This window comes from Hyaena hyaena, unplaced genomic scaffold, assembly GCF_003009895.1.
Source record: "Hyaena hyaena isolate Hyena2069 unplaced genomic scaffold, ASM300989v1 scaffold_31, whole genome shotgun sequence".
In the NCBI taxonomy this organism is placed as follows: domain Eukaryota; kingdom Metazoa; phylum Chordata; class Mammalia; order Carnivora; family Hyaenidae; genus Hyaena; species Hyaena hyaena.
In genome coordinates, this window is record NW_024080664.1 from 2,924,381 (window position 1) to 2,941,152 (window position 16,772).

General features: G+C 59.4%; 1 protein-coding gene across 2 annotated transcripts in view; it reads right to left on the minus strand.

The window, feature by feature from the left end:
- Positions 1 to 16,240, minus strand: part of RAMP1 (receptor activity modifying protein 1) — a 46,726-nt gene extending 30,486 nt beyond the window's left edge. Inside the window, exon 1 of one of the 2 annotated variants that reach the window (XM_039228603.1) lies at positions 16,163 to 16,240. In XM_039228603.1, coding sequence (XP_039084534.1) covers positions 16,163 to 16,214 — 52 coding nt within the window. In that variant the 5' untranslated portion in view covers positions 16,215 to 16,240. Of the gene's footprint in view, positions 1 to 1,307; positions 1,398 to 16,162 lie in introns of those variants that run through there. The other variant, XM_039228604.1, reaches the window with a different exon arrangement.
- Between the last annotated feature and the right edge of the window lie 532 nt (positions 16,241 to 16,772).

Below are 16,772 nucleotides of genomic sequence, written 5' to 3' on the forward strand. Positions count from 1 at the left end.
GCCCTCCCTGCTCATCCTCCCCTGCCCTCCCTGCTCAGCCTCCCCTGCCCTCCCTCCCCTGCCTTCCCTGCAGATCCATCCAGAACCTGCTTCCATGTAATCCCTGAAGCAGAAGCCTATGGCTCACCGATTACCACAGAACCCAGCAAAGTCCCTGCCTGTGACGGTGGCTCTGACGGTGCCTCCCAGTGCTCCATGGGGATGAGGCCAGGGGACGGCACTTCCCTCTGCTGGCACCGGCCGGCACAAGCAGGGTGCGCAGCAGCACCGGGCACGGGTCCGCCGCTCACGCACCCCTCCGTCCTCACACCGACCCCGATGCAGTTCCCGGCACCCCACCTCATACAGGTGCAAACTGAGGACCCCGGGACTGGACGCAGGATCCTCCCCTCAATGCCACCAGGCCTCTGGCCTACATGGGCCAGAACGTGGGGTCCAGGCTGCAGCCTGAGGCCCCAGGAACAGACTACTGGCCTCAAGGAGCCCCCCACTCCCATCCCCTATGTCTGGATGCTTACCAGTTACAAGCCAGGCTGACGGGTGGAACGTGAAATGTGCTTTACCCCCCACTTGATAAATATGAGCTCAAAAGTAAAAAGTTAAGGGAATGTACTGCACAGATCAAAATTCCCTCATTCCCTGCTAAGCCCACAACTGACGCTGGTGGCTGCTGGGAAGGTGGGGAAGACTGTCCCCTGGGTCCCCACGCCTAGGCCTCCCTCCTCTTCCTCTCCAGGCTGGACATCTGCTTTCTCTGCCTCCCTACAGGACAATACAGGGCTAGAGCGGGAGGGCCTCCCCATTTCCTCCGGGAGGGCCTGGCTCGCCTACTGCCCCCCAGGCTACGCTGGCCCTCTGCCCACGGGGCACTCTCGCCCCACCCCTACCATCACGGTCTTTCTAAATCCCTGGATGGGGCCTGGAGCTGGGAATCCAGGGCTATACCAGGAATTCTTGGACTCCTTGCTGGGCCTCGTGGACATGTGTGGACACTCAGCGGACCCTTGCAGCCCACGAGGTGGCAGATAGAATGGCCGACCCAGGGAGAGGCCGGCAGCCCTCCGGGCAGGCACACTGGGTGGGGCGTCCTGGGGTCCCTGACTCCAAAACACGGCCTAGAAGGGGGTGTGTACTTGAGTAGGCTTGCCCCATGCCCCTCCCCCCGACTCCTGCCCCCCATGCCTCCATCTTCTGAGAGTAAAATGCAGAGGAAGTGGGCCTCCAGCCCCTACAATGCACGCCGCCGCCCAAGCTCTTCGCACGCACAGGTATCTTGGAGGCAGGTCCTACTGTGATCATCAACTTACTAGATGGGAAACTGAGGCGTCTGGGCTCAGAAGCAGGCGTAAGGTCCCAATACCAGAAGAGGTGTAGACTTGACTGAACTCGTCTCACATCCCTTGGTCCCCCCACAAGAGGTTGGGGACTAGGCAGGAAGCTGGGCAGTAGAGTGGGGGCCTGACCTATCTTTCACTGCAGACCTGGGGGAGAGGACAGAAGATGAAGAGACGTGTCGCGGGTCACAGGTGGGGGTGATGACAGTGGGCTGTGAGGTGCCATTTTGGCTGCAGCTTCAGGGGGCTCAATGGATAATTACTGGATGGGTGTGTGGGTATGTGGATGGTTGGACAGATGAATGGATGATGGGTGAGTGGGTGGATGGCTGGCTGGAGGGATGGATGATTGGGTGGAGGGATGGAGGGATGGAGGGATGGATGGGTGAACAGGTGGGTGGATGGATGAGTGGATGATTGGTTGGATGGATGGATGAGTGGGTGGATAGATGGAAGAATGGGTGGACGGATGGGTGGATGGACAGGTGGGTGGCTGGATGGTGGCTGGCTGGGTGGGTAGATAGATGAATGGATGGATGGATGGATGGATGGATGGATGGATGGATGGGCAGGGGGGTGGATGGATGGATGAGTGGGTAGATGGATGGATGATTAGTTGGACAGATGGGTGGGTAGATGGATGAGTAGATGGATGGACAGATGGGTGGGTGGATGATGGGTGGGTGGATAGATGGATGCATGAATGAATGGGTGGATGGATGGGTGGGTGGATGGGTGGGTGGATGGATGAGTAGGTAGAGAGATGAATGGGTAGATGGATGGATGCGTAGGTGAGTATGTGGGTAGATAGGACCCGGCTCATAGCCTTGCTAGAATGGAGTTTTAAATGGGAAGCTGAAGCCTTGGGTAGAGGTGACATCTGGCTCACAGAGTAAGGTGTCAACAGGGAGAGGGAAGGGGAAAGAATCGTCTTGGTTAAGGCACAGAGCTGACTAGCAGCCTTAAACACAAGTGAAGGGCAGACGGACACTGAGGAGCTGGAGGGCAGGCCAGCCGCAGAGGCCACGGGAGCAGTCTCCTCAGGTGTGCTCTCCCGGGCACCAGGAGCCTGCTCAGAGCCCGTGCTCCGGGAAGAGAGACCAGGATGTCACCAAGTGGGCAAGCACTACCCCCAAGGCAACGGCAGCTCTCGGGAAGGGGACAGGGTCCAGCCACAAGTGAGCAGCCACACACATTGCACCCCTGCAGAGTCAGGGGCTCGGGGTGAGGGGAGGACTGTGCTCAGAGGGGACTGATACCCTGCGGGCTCCAGGAAGGGACACGGCGAGGCCACCCCAGCGGTGTCCGCGGGCTCCACCTTCTTTCAGAGGATTTATGTGAAGACCCTGAGGCCCAAGATTCCACGGGACGCGAGATGAGCGTGGGAGAGAGAACTCATTCCCGGAACTAATTACGTGACAGGCTCCAGGCTGCACACATCTCCACAGGGCGGCCAAGGCTGACAAAGCGACACTTCATAGCAGTGGAAGAAAAATAAAAACGCAAAGGAAACACACAATGAACCCCATGAATGCAGGGGTAGAGGGGAGGCCGGGCGGCAGAAGTCTGAGCTGCAGCTGGCCTGTGCCTGTGCCCTGGGGGTGTCCCAGGGAGGGCAGGACACCCCAGAAGGCTCCTGGGGTGTTAGCAGAGAAGCTGGGGAGCAAGGCTGCGCAGGGGGTGGGGGTGGGGGTAAAAGGCTGGCACGTGGGGAAAGCTCCTCGGAGGGTCCCCAGTGGAGAGGACCCACGCGCAGTCCAGGCCAGGCTTCCCTCGACGCCCTGGGAAGGAGGGCCCCCGCCGGGCGCAAGCGGCAGAGGCCGGGAGGCCACAGCACGTCCCTCAGGGGCCCCTCCCTCAGGAGCGTCCCACCCCTCTATTCTTGCCACTTGCCAACAGCCCCAGCGTGTGCCCCACGGCGCCCACGTGAGCACAGCGAGGGGACCCCTGAGAAAACGCCCCTGGCTGTGGATCGGGAGGCGCTGGGGGCTCACAGAGAGCTCAGAAGCGTTAGCACACCTGCTTCTGGAAGGAATTCCAAGTTGCCCGTCTGGCCTTGTCCCAAGGGACACCCATTTGTCTGCACCCCTCACTGCCCCCAGCCCCCTGTCTGCCTCCCCACTGGGAACGCCTTTCCCCAAACGTGGCCTGTCCGTGGCTGTGGTCTCCTCCTCCGAGAAGTCCCAGCTGTCCACAGCTCCCCCCCCCCCCCCCCCCCCCCCCCCCCCCCCCCCCCCCCCCCCCCCTGGAGCAGTTCTGTCTTCTCAGAACAGTGCGTGCTGCCCCTCCTCCCCCGCCCCCTCTGACGTGTGTGCCCGTTAACATCTGTCCTATGTCGGGACAGTGACACGGGCAGGTCAGCGGACGGGCTGCGTGGGAGGGGGGCTGGGGCGCTGCCACCGTGGGCGCCCCCCCACCTCCCCCCCCGTTTGGGGAGGCTCAGATTCAGGGCGAGAAGATGAACGTGCTTCTCGGTCAGGACGCCGGGCTGCGGCTGGTGCGACAGATACCTGGGGGGCTCCTGTGAGCTCGGGACTCGGGGACGCCGACGGGTCCGGCTAGCAGGATGGAGGCGCTGCACTGACTGGGCCACCCAGCGCCTGCTCTAAGGTGTTTTCCTTTCTTCTTCTCTCTTCTAATGTTTATTTATTTGTTTTGAGGGCGGGGAGGTGGAGAATCCCATGCTGTCAGCAGAGCCCAACATGGGGCTCGAACCTACCAACCTGAGCCGAGATCAAGAGTCGATGCTTAACCCACTGAGCCACCAGGCGCCCCTTTTTCTTAAACAAGCTTCACGGGGCTGCTTTCATTGCAAAGAGAGTAGCTTATTATTTTAAAACTGACTTAAAACTGCCAGAAGTTTTAAACCCCGCTGTTGGGGGCCAGGCGGGTTCCCTTCCTGTGCGGCTGCGAACGAAACGCTCATAACTCAGGTCTTGAAAAGGCGGCGTGCGGAGGCGGTGACAGACCGCATTCCGCCCCGGCGTGTTGGGACACGGCCTCCCCCGGCCCGCGCCTGCGTCAGGAATTCGGTGTCCTTTTAGGGAGAATTCCAAGCACCAGCTCCCTGGCTCCGCAGCAGAAAACGCCCCCGACCCGAGCAGCAGTGGTGGCCGCACAAGGCAGCGGGATCCTCGGGCAAGGTGGCCGGGCGCCGGGCTCCCCCGCGGACCCCCGGGGCGCAGGACAGCTGTGCCGAGACCTTTAAAGTTGGGTTTCCAATGAGAGACGAGAGGCCCAGGAGTGTGAGCCTGCTACGTCCCATTTGATGGGTCCCCGGTCTGTGCCTGCAGATCCGGCCGGAAGGGTCCGTCCTGCTCTGGGGGATTTCATACCTGCAGAGGGAGAACCCTGGGCCCCGCACCGTCCTCCAGAGCTGCAGTCGGTGGGGGGGAGTGGGGGGGCTGGGGTGGGGAGCTGCAGAGAGGCCTTCCTGCGGGGTGACCCAGCTGGGGGCTGAAGGAGAGCCTCCCTGAGGTGCCCTGAGTGGGGGGTGCAGCCTGGGAGCTTCCAGAGACCCCGCAGGAGGGGGAGGCTCGCCTGGGGCCTGGGGAGGCTTCCTCACCTCTCGGGCTGCAGTTTCTCTGTGAAATGGGAGCCTCCCGCGGCAGCTGTGCTAATGGGACTGCCCTCCAGATGCGCTTTCCTGGAAGGGAGCCCACTTCAGAATGAACGGCCCTGGGGCGCCTGGGCGGCTCCTTCGGTTGCGGGTCTGACTTCGGCTCAGGGCATGATCTCACGGCTTGTGGGTTCGAGCCCCGCGTCGGGCTCTGTGCTGACAGCTCAGAGCCTGGCGCTGCCTCGGATTCTGTGTCTCCCTCTCCCTGTCTCTCCCCTCCTCGTGCTCTGTCTCTCTCTTTCAAAAATAAATTTAAAAAAATTAAAACAAACAAACAAATCCAAAAATGAACAGCCCACCTCGGCGGGGTTTTTGACGTGAGCCCCCTTTTAGCAACTCACGGGACACTGGAGGCCTGAGCCCAGGGGGCTGGCAGGGGTGATGGGGAGGGGCCTGGGGAGGGCAGGAGGGGGAGATGAGGAAGGGCAAGGGCACCTTCAGGGGCGAGGGGCTTCTATGTTCAGTGTCTTGAGTCCACACAGGCATAGACATACGTCGGAAACTTCCAAATTATGCACTTGGAACATATCAGTTTATTCTACGTCAGTCATATCTCAGGAAGCTTTTTAAAAGCAGTAAGCGCAGGGGTGCCCGGGTGGCTCGGTTAAGTGTCCGACCTTGATCCCGGCTCAGGTCGTGATCTCACGGTTTGTGAGATCGAGCCCCAGGCCGGGCTCCACGCCGACAACGTAGAGCCTGCTTGGGATTCTCTCTCTATCCCTCCTCTGCTCCCTCTCTTTCAAAATAAATAAACTTAAAAAACAATTTAAAAACTCCGCAAAAACACACAATTGATGAAATGTTATCTCTCTGCTCTTCCCAGATCTTCTAATCACTGTCGGAAAGATCCTCCCTAGGTGGGTCCTGCTGCAGGGGTGAATCACTCTCTGCTCACGGGGCCAGCAGGGGAGGACACCCCTTGGGAGCCAAATGCCCAGGACGCCACACGCGTGTCCTGTCCCCGAGTGCCCGGGGGTGACGCACACAGAACGTGGTTTGAACACGCGGCCCTCACCCGCCCCCGCCTACTCTGAAAAATGAAAACAAAAACCGAAAGACCAAACAACTGAAAACCAATTAAACCTCTTGTGTGTCCAGTAAAAACTCCTACTCGGGCGTCAAGGCCCCGTGGGCCCTCCCCTGCCTGCTGCCCGGTGCATGGCCCTCCTCTGACCCGCGGCGGCGGCCGGGGGAGCGGGTCCTGAGGCGGATGCAGGGGCGCGGGGCCTGAGCCTCCCCGAACACGGCGGCGCCCACAGCGGGCTCTGTGGCGTCTGGGGGATGACGGCACAGAAAGTGAAGGTGCGGATGTGCTGGGGACACGTCACAGTACTCGCGGGTGACAGCCCGGGCCTCTTCTGGCTTCTAGAAAGCTCAGGGTGGTTTGGGTCTTAGGAGATGGTTTTCTCCTCTCTCCTTTTAAATACTGTTACTTTTGCTTCTTTTAGAGGGTGCTGGTGCTGGGTCATCTTTGGGCACCTGAGGATATCTGTGTCTCCGTCCAGAGCCACCATCTATCTGTATTCTTTTTGGAAGCAAGCTGGGTACCAACGGGTAGAATACAGGTGCAGCCCTAGGTCAGTGACACGCCGATTCCAGAAGGCTCTCTCCCCCTGCAGCCTCACACTGGGGGCGCCCGCCCAGGGCAGCGATAACCGCGCCTCATGGGGCCACGTTCTTCCTCAGCCCTCTGCAGCCTAGTTCATCCCTGCAGGTAACTAGTACGGAGGGTTTTATTGTTCTCTCACTTAACAGCTGGGGACAGTGGGGCCCAGAGAGGTTAGGTGACCTGCCCAGAGTCACACAGCCCAGGACTGGTGCAGCCAGGACGCAATCCCTGACTTGCTTATCTCAGAACACATGGAAGAGACAGGGAGGGCGGCCACCTCAATGCCGGAGACCCCCACGGAGGCCCCAAAGCCTGTGATGACCGATGTCCACAGAGCTTTTGAGCAGAGGCCTCTCTGCAGGCTGGCCTCCTCAGGGCCATCTTCCCCATGAGCGGTCGAGGGGGGTCTTGCTCGAGCGGCCGGAGGCCCACGTGAGGGACGGCCACCCGGCCACCGGCCAGAGCTGCCTGGCTGCGTGCGGTGCGGAGGGAAGCAGCTGCACTGCCCCGCCCTCACCGGGAGCTCCGCTCCCGCACGGGAGGTCAAGCAGGGGACAGGCGGCCCGGCGGGGCCTGCGGGGGCGGCACGCGGGCTCAGTCCCGCAGCCACCACGGGCAGCCCGAAGGGCCACGGGATACCACCGGGGAGGGCAAATGGGTTTCGTGATTTTATAAACTGATTTCCATGGCTCACCTGTCAAAGACATCTCTTTGGTGTGTGTTTAATGACATGCAGGGCACTGGTGCAGGCGTACGATTTGCAAATAAATCATGGCACGGGGGGGCTCCCCGGGGGAGGTGGTTCCGGGATGGCACTGCTCCAGATGTTGAGGTGCCCAGGCCCCAAGGGAGGAGCTCCCTCGCCCCTCGGAGCACCTGCTCCTGCCTCCCTTGTGGCTGCTTCCTCTGGCCGCCCCGGACCTGGCCCTTTGGTCCCCAAGCTCCATCCCCAGTGGCTGGAGGGCCCTGCACCAGCCCCTACGTGGCCGCCATGGTCCCTTCCGGCCGTGGCGCTGTGCCTCCCTCCAGAGCTCCCGCCTCCCCCAGAAGGCTGTCCATCCACAGCAGGAGGGTCCCTGCCGCGGCCCCTCTCTGAGCAGCCAGTCAAGGGGGAAGAGGAAAAGTTCCCTTTGCCATTCAAACAGCAGCTTGGACGAGGCCTCCATCGAGCAGATTCTCTGCTTTGTCACCTGACCAGGATCCTCCTGGCAGAGCCAGCTCACTGTCCCCTGGCTCTTGCCCAGAGACCCCGCCTCCCACCTCCCCCCACCCCCCAGCCCCGTAGTGCCTGCTCTGTGCTAGCTGTGGGGGCCCCTGTTCATGTGTCCCCCCACATCCACGAGAAAATGGGACGCTAAATCGGGCCGAAAACCTAAGTACCGCAGAGTAGAGGCCAAAGGCTGGGCAGCGGGGAGTCAGACAACATAGGCCGAAAAAGGGATAAACCACAATATCATCGCTGACACGGTTAAATTCCACCTGGAAAGCAGCGACGGGCACCTTGCGCCTGCCGGGATGGCTGCCTTCACAAAGCCAGAAATACGGCGTGTGGGCGAGGATGCGGACCATGCGGACGCTGGAGCAGCGCTGACGGGCGGGCAAAATGGTGCCGCTGCCGTGGGAGACAGACGGCGGTCCGAGACATGACAGTAAACTCAGAACCACCATCTGACGCAGCAAGCCCACCTCTAGGCACACACGCAAAAGGGAAAGCAGGGTGCTGGACAGAGGTGTGCACACCGTGTTCACGGCGGCATTTCCACGACAGCAGGCGCTCAGAGCCACCCAGGCGCCCGCTGACAGATGAAGACACAAACTGTAGCCTGTCCATACGATGAAATATTAGTTCAGTCTTTTTATTTTCTATTTTATTTTTGTTTATTTCTTTAAAATTAAAAAAAAATTTTTTTAGAGAGACAGAGCACGAGTGGGGAGGGGCAGAGAGAGAGGGAGACAGAATCTGAAGCAGGTTCCAGGCTCTGAGCCGTCAGCACAGAGCCCAACGTGGGGCTCGAACCCACAGCTGGGAGATCATGACCTGAGCTGAAGTCGGACGTTCAACCAACTGAGTCACCCAGGCGCCCCAATTCAGTCTTTTTAATAAAAATATATTTATTGATTGATTTTGAAAGAGAGCGACTGGGGAGGGGCAGAGACCAGGAGAGAAAATCCCAAGCAGGCTCTGCACTGCCAGCCCAGAGCCCGACACGGGGGTCGATTCTCAGGAACTGTGAGATCATGACCTGAGTCGAAGTCAAGAGTTGGACACTTAACCGACTAGCCACCCAGGCGCCCAAATTCAGCCTCAGAAAGGAAGGCAATCCTGCCGCACGCTCCAGCGCGGGTGGATCTTGACACCAGGCTAAGTGAAACAAGCCAGCCACAAAAAGACAACACTGTGTCAGTCCACATTCACAGGGACAGAGCGCAGATGGCGGGTGACGGGGCTGGGGGTGTCCGTGTATATGAAGAGTTAGTGTTCACGGGCAGGGTTACAGTCTGGGAGGACGAGAACGTTCTGGACATGGATGGTGGGGAAGGTTGCCCGACAACGTGAACGTACTTCATGCCACAGGACCTTGACAGAGGTAAGATGGCAAATTTCATGTTATGTGTATTTTATAGCAATTAAAAATTGGGGGCGCCTGGGAGCTCAGTCGGCTAAGTGTACAACTTCGGCTCAGGTCATGATCTCACGGTTCGTGGGTTCGAGCCCCACGTCGGGCTCTGTGCTGACAGCTCAGAGCCTGGGGCCTGTTTCGGATTCTGTGTCTCCCTCTCTCTGCCCCTCCCCTGCTCATACTCTGTCTCTCTCTATCTCTCTAAAAATGAACATTAAAAATTTTAAAAGAAATAGAACAATAAAATGGACAAAGCAGCGAGTGGGATGAATGTAAGAACGGGCCCCGTGGATGGGCCTGCAGGGGTCGCGGGCGTGACCTCCCTATCGTCCCTCCGGGCACAGCGCACAGCAGCTCAAGTACAGAGAACGCACGGGGTCACACAGCGGCACAGCTCCCAGCCTCCGGCAGCGCTGGAAAACTAAAACAAGCAAGGTCACCGACGTCACATAGTTTCCTGTGGAGACCAGCATCGGCACACGAACTCTCACACTCTTCAGGGGGGCTTGTGGGCGACTTACGAGAGGAAGATTTCGTCAGGCCAGGAGGGGACCCTGATGTACCACAGTGGTGGGCCGTGACCTCAGGGCAATAAAAGCAGCAATATCAGTGGAGAAACAAAACAAAACAAAAAGAAACAAAAAAACCCAAAAAAAGCAAAAAACAACACTGAGCAGTTGGGATTTTAAAAAACTTGCTTCCAAATAATTGAAGAGGAAATTAAAGCCACAAACACCGAAAACCTAGAAAATGTTAACAGTGGCCACAAGACAGAAACTTGGGGACGCAGCCAAGAGGCCAAGCAGAGGATGGACTGGACCAGTTTCAGCGCGAGGAAGAGAAGCATTTGAGGAGAAAGAGCTGGTCGTCTGGGGATGGGGCTGGGGGACGCATGACAGAGGTCCAGCGTGTCCGTTTTGGTCAAGGAACAACATGAAACGATCAGTTCACAAATTGGGCCGGTAAAGGGCAAATGTCCACAGATACAATGAGAAAAATAAGAAAATTACCTATATCATTACATGTTGGATAAAATAGACAAGTTCACAGAAAATGTGAAACGAGGTTGTTGCCGTAAGAAACAGGAAACCCGAGGGGACCCACACCCGGGAAGGAGTCTGTTCTCTTCACCGCCGAGGGGGCTCCACCCAGATGGTTTTATCGGTGGAACGGGGATCCTCAGCACTTGAGGGGGGCTCTCTCATTCGCACCTCGCAAACTGCCCTGACACAGACGGAAAGAATGGAAGTTTTCGCACGTCTTTTGGGAAGAAAACCCAATGTCATGAATGCCGCGCACCAAAGCCACCTGACTTCGCGGATAACGGAGCGAAGGTCAAGAGGGGCAGCGGTCAGCGGATGTGTGTGTCTGCGGCAAGGCTGCGTGGGGACCCGGGGGGGCTCGAAGACTCCCACTGGCAAACCTCCTGTCCACCGGCGTCTCCCTCTCCGTGGCGCCAGCAGCCCCCCAGCCACGGAGGGTTCACAGCTCCGCCCGCTGTAGTGCGGTGGCAGGAAATGGTCCTTCCTTCACACCAAGAAGACAGAGCTGACGCACGGCAAGAAGGCTCGTGCCCCCTCCCCGCCCACCCAGCCAAGGTCACATGACGTAGAGCATCTTGCACCCATAGGAGAAAGACCGAAGGTTCGAGATGCTGCTGTCGTGGGGGGGGTGGAGCGCAAAGGCAGGCAGCTGCTGGCAGTCCCCCCCCCCCCAGCCAGTGGGAGCAGAAAACAGAATGAAGGGTCCCCACTGGGAGGCAGTGGCGAGCTCAGCCTTACTGAGATGATCTCATGACGTGTCTGAAAAAGTCAAGGGGGAGAAGGACGAAAACAGAACCAGAAGACGGCCCTGCGAGGCACCGAGTGTGGGCCCCGCGCCGCAAGCACACAGAAGTGAGCTTAGGGTCCAGCGGCGGCCAGTTAGAAAATAAATAGGGAGAGTGTCCCGTCTGCAGGAATTGTTAGGAACCCGCGGGAGAAAGGGGGTCCTGCTGGAGGGTGGGGGCACTGCATGCGGCTTCCTAACCAGGTGGTCATGACATTAATCCTCCCTGATCGGTCAATAATCAGAGCAATTGCCACTCAAATCCCACTCGCCACTTAGCTAGAAAATCGGCAGACATTGCAGACGGACCAGGGACCAGGGCGCTCCAGAGGGAGCCCCTCTGGACCAGGGCGCTCTCAGGGGGCCCACGGCTGCTGCCCCTGTCTAAGTGCCCAGGGATGCCCAGCAGCCACATCTCTGTGTCTCCGTGGACTTGGCTTCTAGTCCCCAGCCAGCACCCCATCTTCGTCCCTTCTGTCCGTGGTTTGCACACCTGCACACCTTCCCGACTGAGATGCTACCCTAGATGTCCCTCCTGGCCGTACCTCTCTCCTGTGCCCTGGGCTTGTGTGGACGCCTGCCTACCTGCCATTGTCCCTCACTGTCCAAGGGGGCAGCTGGCCCAGCGTGGCTGCTGTGACTGGCGTTGCCAGCTTCCCCAAATAAACATATAGGGCGTCCAGGTAAATCTGAATGCCAGGGGGGCGGCCTTAGAAGACGGCACGAGACAGGCTTATATGAAAACAGTTGGCCGCGTATCTGAAGTCTGAATCTCACTGGGGGCCGTGCTCCCCGCAGCCCCCGGGGCCCCCCGCCCCCCGCCTCACACCTGCCGCCTCAAACCTCCTGCCGCACCCCTGTCCCGCCAGCCCTGGCTGGTCTCCTGCCTCAGCCCACGGCTCTTTTAAACCACTGAACACGCCTCAGGCTGACCCGCGTGGCCCCTCGATGCAATCTGAACGGCTCACCTTGGCCCCCAGCTCGGGTCTTCCTCTAGTGCCCGCCTTGCTCAGAGCCCCTTTTCCACACACTTCAGTTATAAAGGCTTCCAGAAAGTTCCAAGATTCAGGCATAACCATCCTAGGGTATCTGGAGGGCTCTTCCCAAACCGCTCAGGGCTCGGGAGAAGGGTCCCCAACACCCAGCCCTACCCCCACGGCTTATTTCCTCTCCCGCAAAGAGCACTATTTATACACGTTGTTTACACGGAAGGGCTTCTCGGCCTCGGCCCCACGGACGTTTGTGCCGGGCCATTGTTGTGGGGGTGAGGGGCTGCTCAAAGCTCAAGAGGGCCTCTACCCCTTCCCAGTCGTGATACTACACGACCCACTTGTGCTACAGGACACACGGAAGCTTCCAGGAGAAATGCTTTCGCTCTCCTATCTGTCCATCTACCCAGCCAGCAGCCATCTTTCCTCTCACCATCACACCCATGGAATCTTCTAGAAGCAATAAACACATACGCAGAGAGAAAGTCAACCTTGGGTACCGGTATCACCAGGTTTCTGTTTAGGCGATTACACGCTTTCTAGACCTCTTCCCCCGGTGACACGGGGTTTTGCTTCGTGACACATGAACTGCTCTGATTCCAGTTGATCACTGGTCAGCGTATGTGACTCTGTGGCTCAGGAGACTCCTTCCCGGTGGGCCTTGAGGGAGTGGGGATGCAGAGCCCGGGAGGGCACGGGTGGGCCCTGCTCAGGTCCCCGGCGCCCCAGCCCTTGTGAGTGACCCCGAGGGAGGAGGGTTGCCCACCCCAGGGGTGGCGGGTGGGGGCAGCCCAGGAAGGCTTCCTGGAGGCAGGCAGACATCTGGGAGGGGGGCTGTGTGGCTGCGGGCAGGGGGAGGAGTGGAAGTGAGGCCAGGTGGGACAGGTCCCAGAATCCACTGAGGGAACGCCCACGGCAGGGAGGGCGTCATCAGATGACAAAATAAAGGGGACAGCGTGAGGCCTGATGAGGAACCCAGTGAGGAGGCCGGGCTGTGCGGCTCAGGCCCCCGGCCCCCTGCCCCCCGCGGCCTGGCCGGCGCCTCGCTCCCAGGGGGGTGCTTGCAACTCATGCTTCGGAGGACGATGGAAGCAAGGTCTTTCCGTGTCAAAGAAAATACTAAAGTAAAACAATCTTCGGGGGAAAAATCTCCTCCAGCACAACAATCACTTCATTATGTAACATGAATACGGGCTTGTTTAGGTTGGGAGCCTCCTGGGCCACTGTGTGGACATAACCCTCCTCACTGAGAACGAGCGGGTTCTCTGGAACGTTACTCAGCCCTGAGGTCGTCCTGTCACCGAGGGAGGCAGGTCTGGGGACGAGGCCACCTCAACCGGGGGCTGTGGGGGGGGGGGCGAGTCCCATCAGCATCTCTTCCCTCGGCACCACCTGTCTCCCCGTCGTGCAGGGGCGGCACCGGCCTCCTCCACCCGGCTCCCCTCTCCCCTTCCCACTCCTACTCCCCTCCTCCCCCCCCACCACACACCCTCAGGACGCCTCCCCTGAGTCCGGGGAGGGGAGCGCCTCCCGGCAGCATTTCCGAGCCCTCAGAGCCCGCTGCTGCCTGCTGTCCACCAGGCACCTGTCCGTCTGTCCGGTCATGGTCACAGGAAGGGATGTGGCAGCCGGGCTGGGAGATCCAGCCGAGGGGAGGGGGCGGCCTTCTCCCCGAGGCTCCAGCAGGAAACGATTGTCCAGCCCGGGTCCCCCGCCCTCCCCGAGGCAATCCCGGTGGACACGCCTGAGGTGGGGCCCACAGAGGGGAGAGCCCACCGTGCTGGGTGGCCTGGCCTTGAGAGGGATGGGCCCGCCTCCCAGGCGGGGGCACGCTGGCAGCCGAACCTGGGGGCTCCCCTACTGGGGGCTCAGTGTCGGCATTCACAGCTCCAGGGGCCACCACATCACCCGCTTGGCCAGACCCCCATCTTCACTGAGTAGGGGCTGTGGAGTCGGCTCATTCTGGGGGAAAAGAATCTGCATGAACAGAACCAGCTATTCGGCATAAGGAAGGATTCCACTGAAGACACCTCCTTGGCGGGAGGCTCACTACCACTTCCAGAGTGGACATAGCTCCCGCAACAGCTCTGGCCTGGGACCGACTGTAACGTGCACGACTGGCAAGGGCCTATGGAAGGGAGATGAGATCCAGAGATTTCTCCCTGCGGTTAAATGCATGGGGAGAGTAAACAAACACGCAAACAGTTTGATCAGCAAACAAGTGTCCTCCAGCTTTGGATTCCGGAGTCAGAACTGCCTCCAGGTTTAAACCAGCGTGACGATCTAAAACAGTCACATAGAGTGCATTTCCTGCGACACCCATCAGTCCCAAACATTTAGACTTATATTTATACTGTGTCATGTATTTCAATAAATACGGCAGCCTTGCAGGAGAACCCTCGATGCCCCCTTTCCCCGCCGCACGCCACGGAGGGCACCTGTTTCCCAAGTCAGGTGACAGACAAGCACGTCACTGAGGACGGCCACACCTGCGTGAAAGTGGGCTCACAGATACAGGGGCTTACAACGAACATGGCCATCACAGAATAACCCCGGCTCCTCAAACTTTTCGGTGGCTATCTATAAAATTTACGAGATGCATGTGGTCATGTCTGAGTCTTCTGCAAACAGAAGCGCACACACAAAGCCCAGGTTTAAGACTGCTTGATTGTAAAAGTGTTACAGATAAGTTCTTGAGCCTATGGATGAGCATACTTTAAAAAAAAAAAAAGAAAGAAATTCCACACTGCTATTTTGGGTAGCAGAATCTGCATCACCAAGGAGATCTGGCTACTGGTAGAAGTTGGGAAGAAAACACTGTGTGCTCTGTAATTCTACTAATGACTGCTGGTCTCCAACGACATTAATTGACTGATCACCTCGTGAAGTGGTGTTTACTTGGAAAATAAAGATGTAACATTAGCCAGGCCACTCAGAATAGTGTTAAGATTATAGGACTCTGGGCTTCCAGAACGTGTGTTACTTTCTTGGTAAATAAGGGAGGACTTCATATGTGATGGTGACAATCGTGTTTATTTGCACGGGCATTAGAGGGTGCAGCTTCTGGACAGCACTAAGGAGATGTAGTTAGTAGTTACGTTAAAAGAAAAAAAAAGACACATCCGGGCTTCCTGGCTCCTTAGCAGAGTCGTGTTCATTTCTTTGGAAGCTAAGACAGTAAGTTCCACGTCAGGCCAGATGGATCCCAACACAAGGAGAGACAAATACTCTAAGACTTTGCTTTACACATAACTTCGGCCGAAATACTGGGAGAGGCAAGATGGGTTTTCAGGTTACTTTGCAGGGAGGCAGACGCTAAGGGCTTTAATCAGTGCAGAGAGACTCGGTGGCCAGCCTGCAACTGCGAGGCTCCCCCACGGCCCTGAGTCCCTCTCGTCCGGGTGCCCTGGGCCACCTCGGGGGACAAGCCCCCACTGCCCCCAGCTGCCGCCCTCCCCCCTTATATAATCAGCGCGGGTCATCCCTCATCAGGACTCGCACTGCGGTGCTGCCCCCAACATCACCTGCTCTGGGGAGAGGCCGCAAGTACCAGCTGCAGGCCTGTGTCTCCGGGCCGCTGGGTTCTCGGGCTTCAGTGCCCTGCATTTAGGTTTTCGTAAAAAGTAACTCAGTACATGAAATGAGTCCAGTGGCTAAAGCAGTTTGGGAAGGTTTCTTAGCGCTGCTGAGGACGGCTTCATGGAAAACTATGCGCGGTCTGCGGGCGCCTCCCTGCAGTCCCTGGGTTTCAGTTTTATAATCTCTCTCCAAGCAGAACGCCCAGGACGTTCCGCCTCCTCACCGAGGGCCCCTCTTTGAATTCCCAGGAGGCAGAAGCGCCAAGTTCACAAGCAAACAGAAGAAGGTTTGGAACCGTCCAGAGGAAGGAGGCAGGTCCCATTTTCGCAGAGGACATCCTAGGGGGGCTTGTTTGCAAATCAGCAAGTGCCGCGCGTGACCGCCAGTCTCGGTCTTAACTAGTTTCTAGAAAAAAGGGCCGTGGACGCGGTGCCCGGTGCGAGCCCGGAGGTGCCTGCTACCCGCGGGGGCGGCGCGGGGCCGGGCAGCGCAGGTGCGGGGCAGTGAGCTCGGGCCGTGCGCCCCTGCCAGCTCTCCGGGCCCCCAGCCGCCCCCCTCCCCGGGGGGACCCCGCTCCTACTCACCCAGGAGCAGCCAGAGGCCGCGCCGCGGGAGGCCGCCGAGGCTCCGGGCCATGGCGCTCCGCCGAGCCGAGCCGGGCGCCCCAGGACTGAGGCCGCCGCGGCGCCGGGGCGGGAGCGGGGAGCCGCGCGCCTGGCCCTGCCCACCGCGGCTGGGGGCGGGGGGGGGCGGGGGGGGCGGGGCGGGCAGGTCGCGGGGACCCGGGGTGGGGGCGGCGGCCCCGCACCTGCCCGCAGCGCGCAGGGAGGGGGCCGACCCCGCGGCGAGCAGCCCGCCCCGCGCGCGGGGAGCTCTGGGTCTCCGGGACCCTCCGCTGGGACGCGCACTCGGGCTCTCCCGCAATGGAGCCCAACAAAAGGACAATTTTAAGCCAGAGGGGGTCTCCTAACGGGGTACCTCAGTCTCAACCCGAGCCCCGTCCTCTTCCTCGGTTCCGGGGGTGTCCTTTGCGAAGCGCCGAGACCTCCTTTCTGCACCTCTCCCCCCCCAGGGTGCGGGCGCTGCGGACGCTCTGGGAGCACAACCGGCCCCGGGGCTGGGGAGCCGCTCACAAACCCCCAGGACACACAGCGAGGAGCGGGGACACGTGCTGGGACCTGCGCTTCGAGCAAT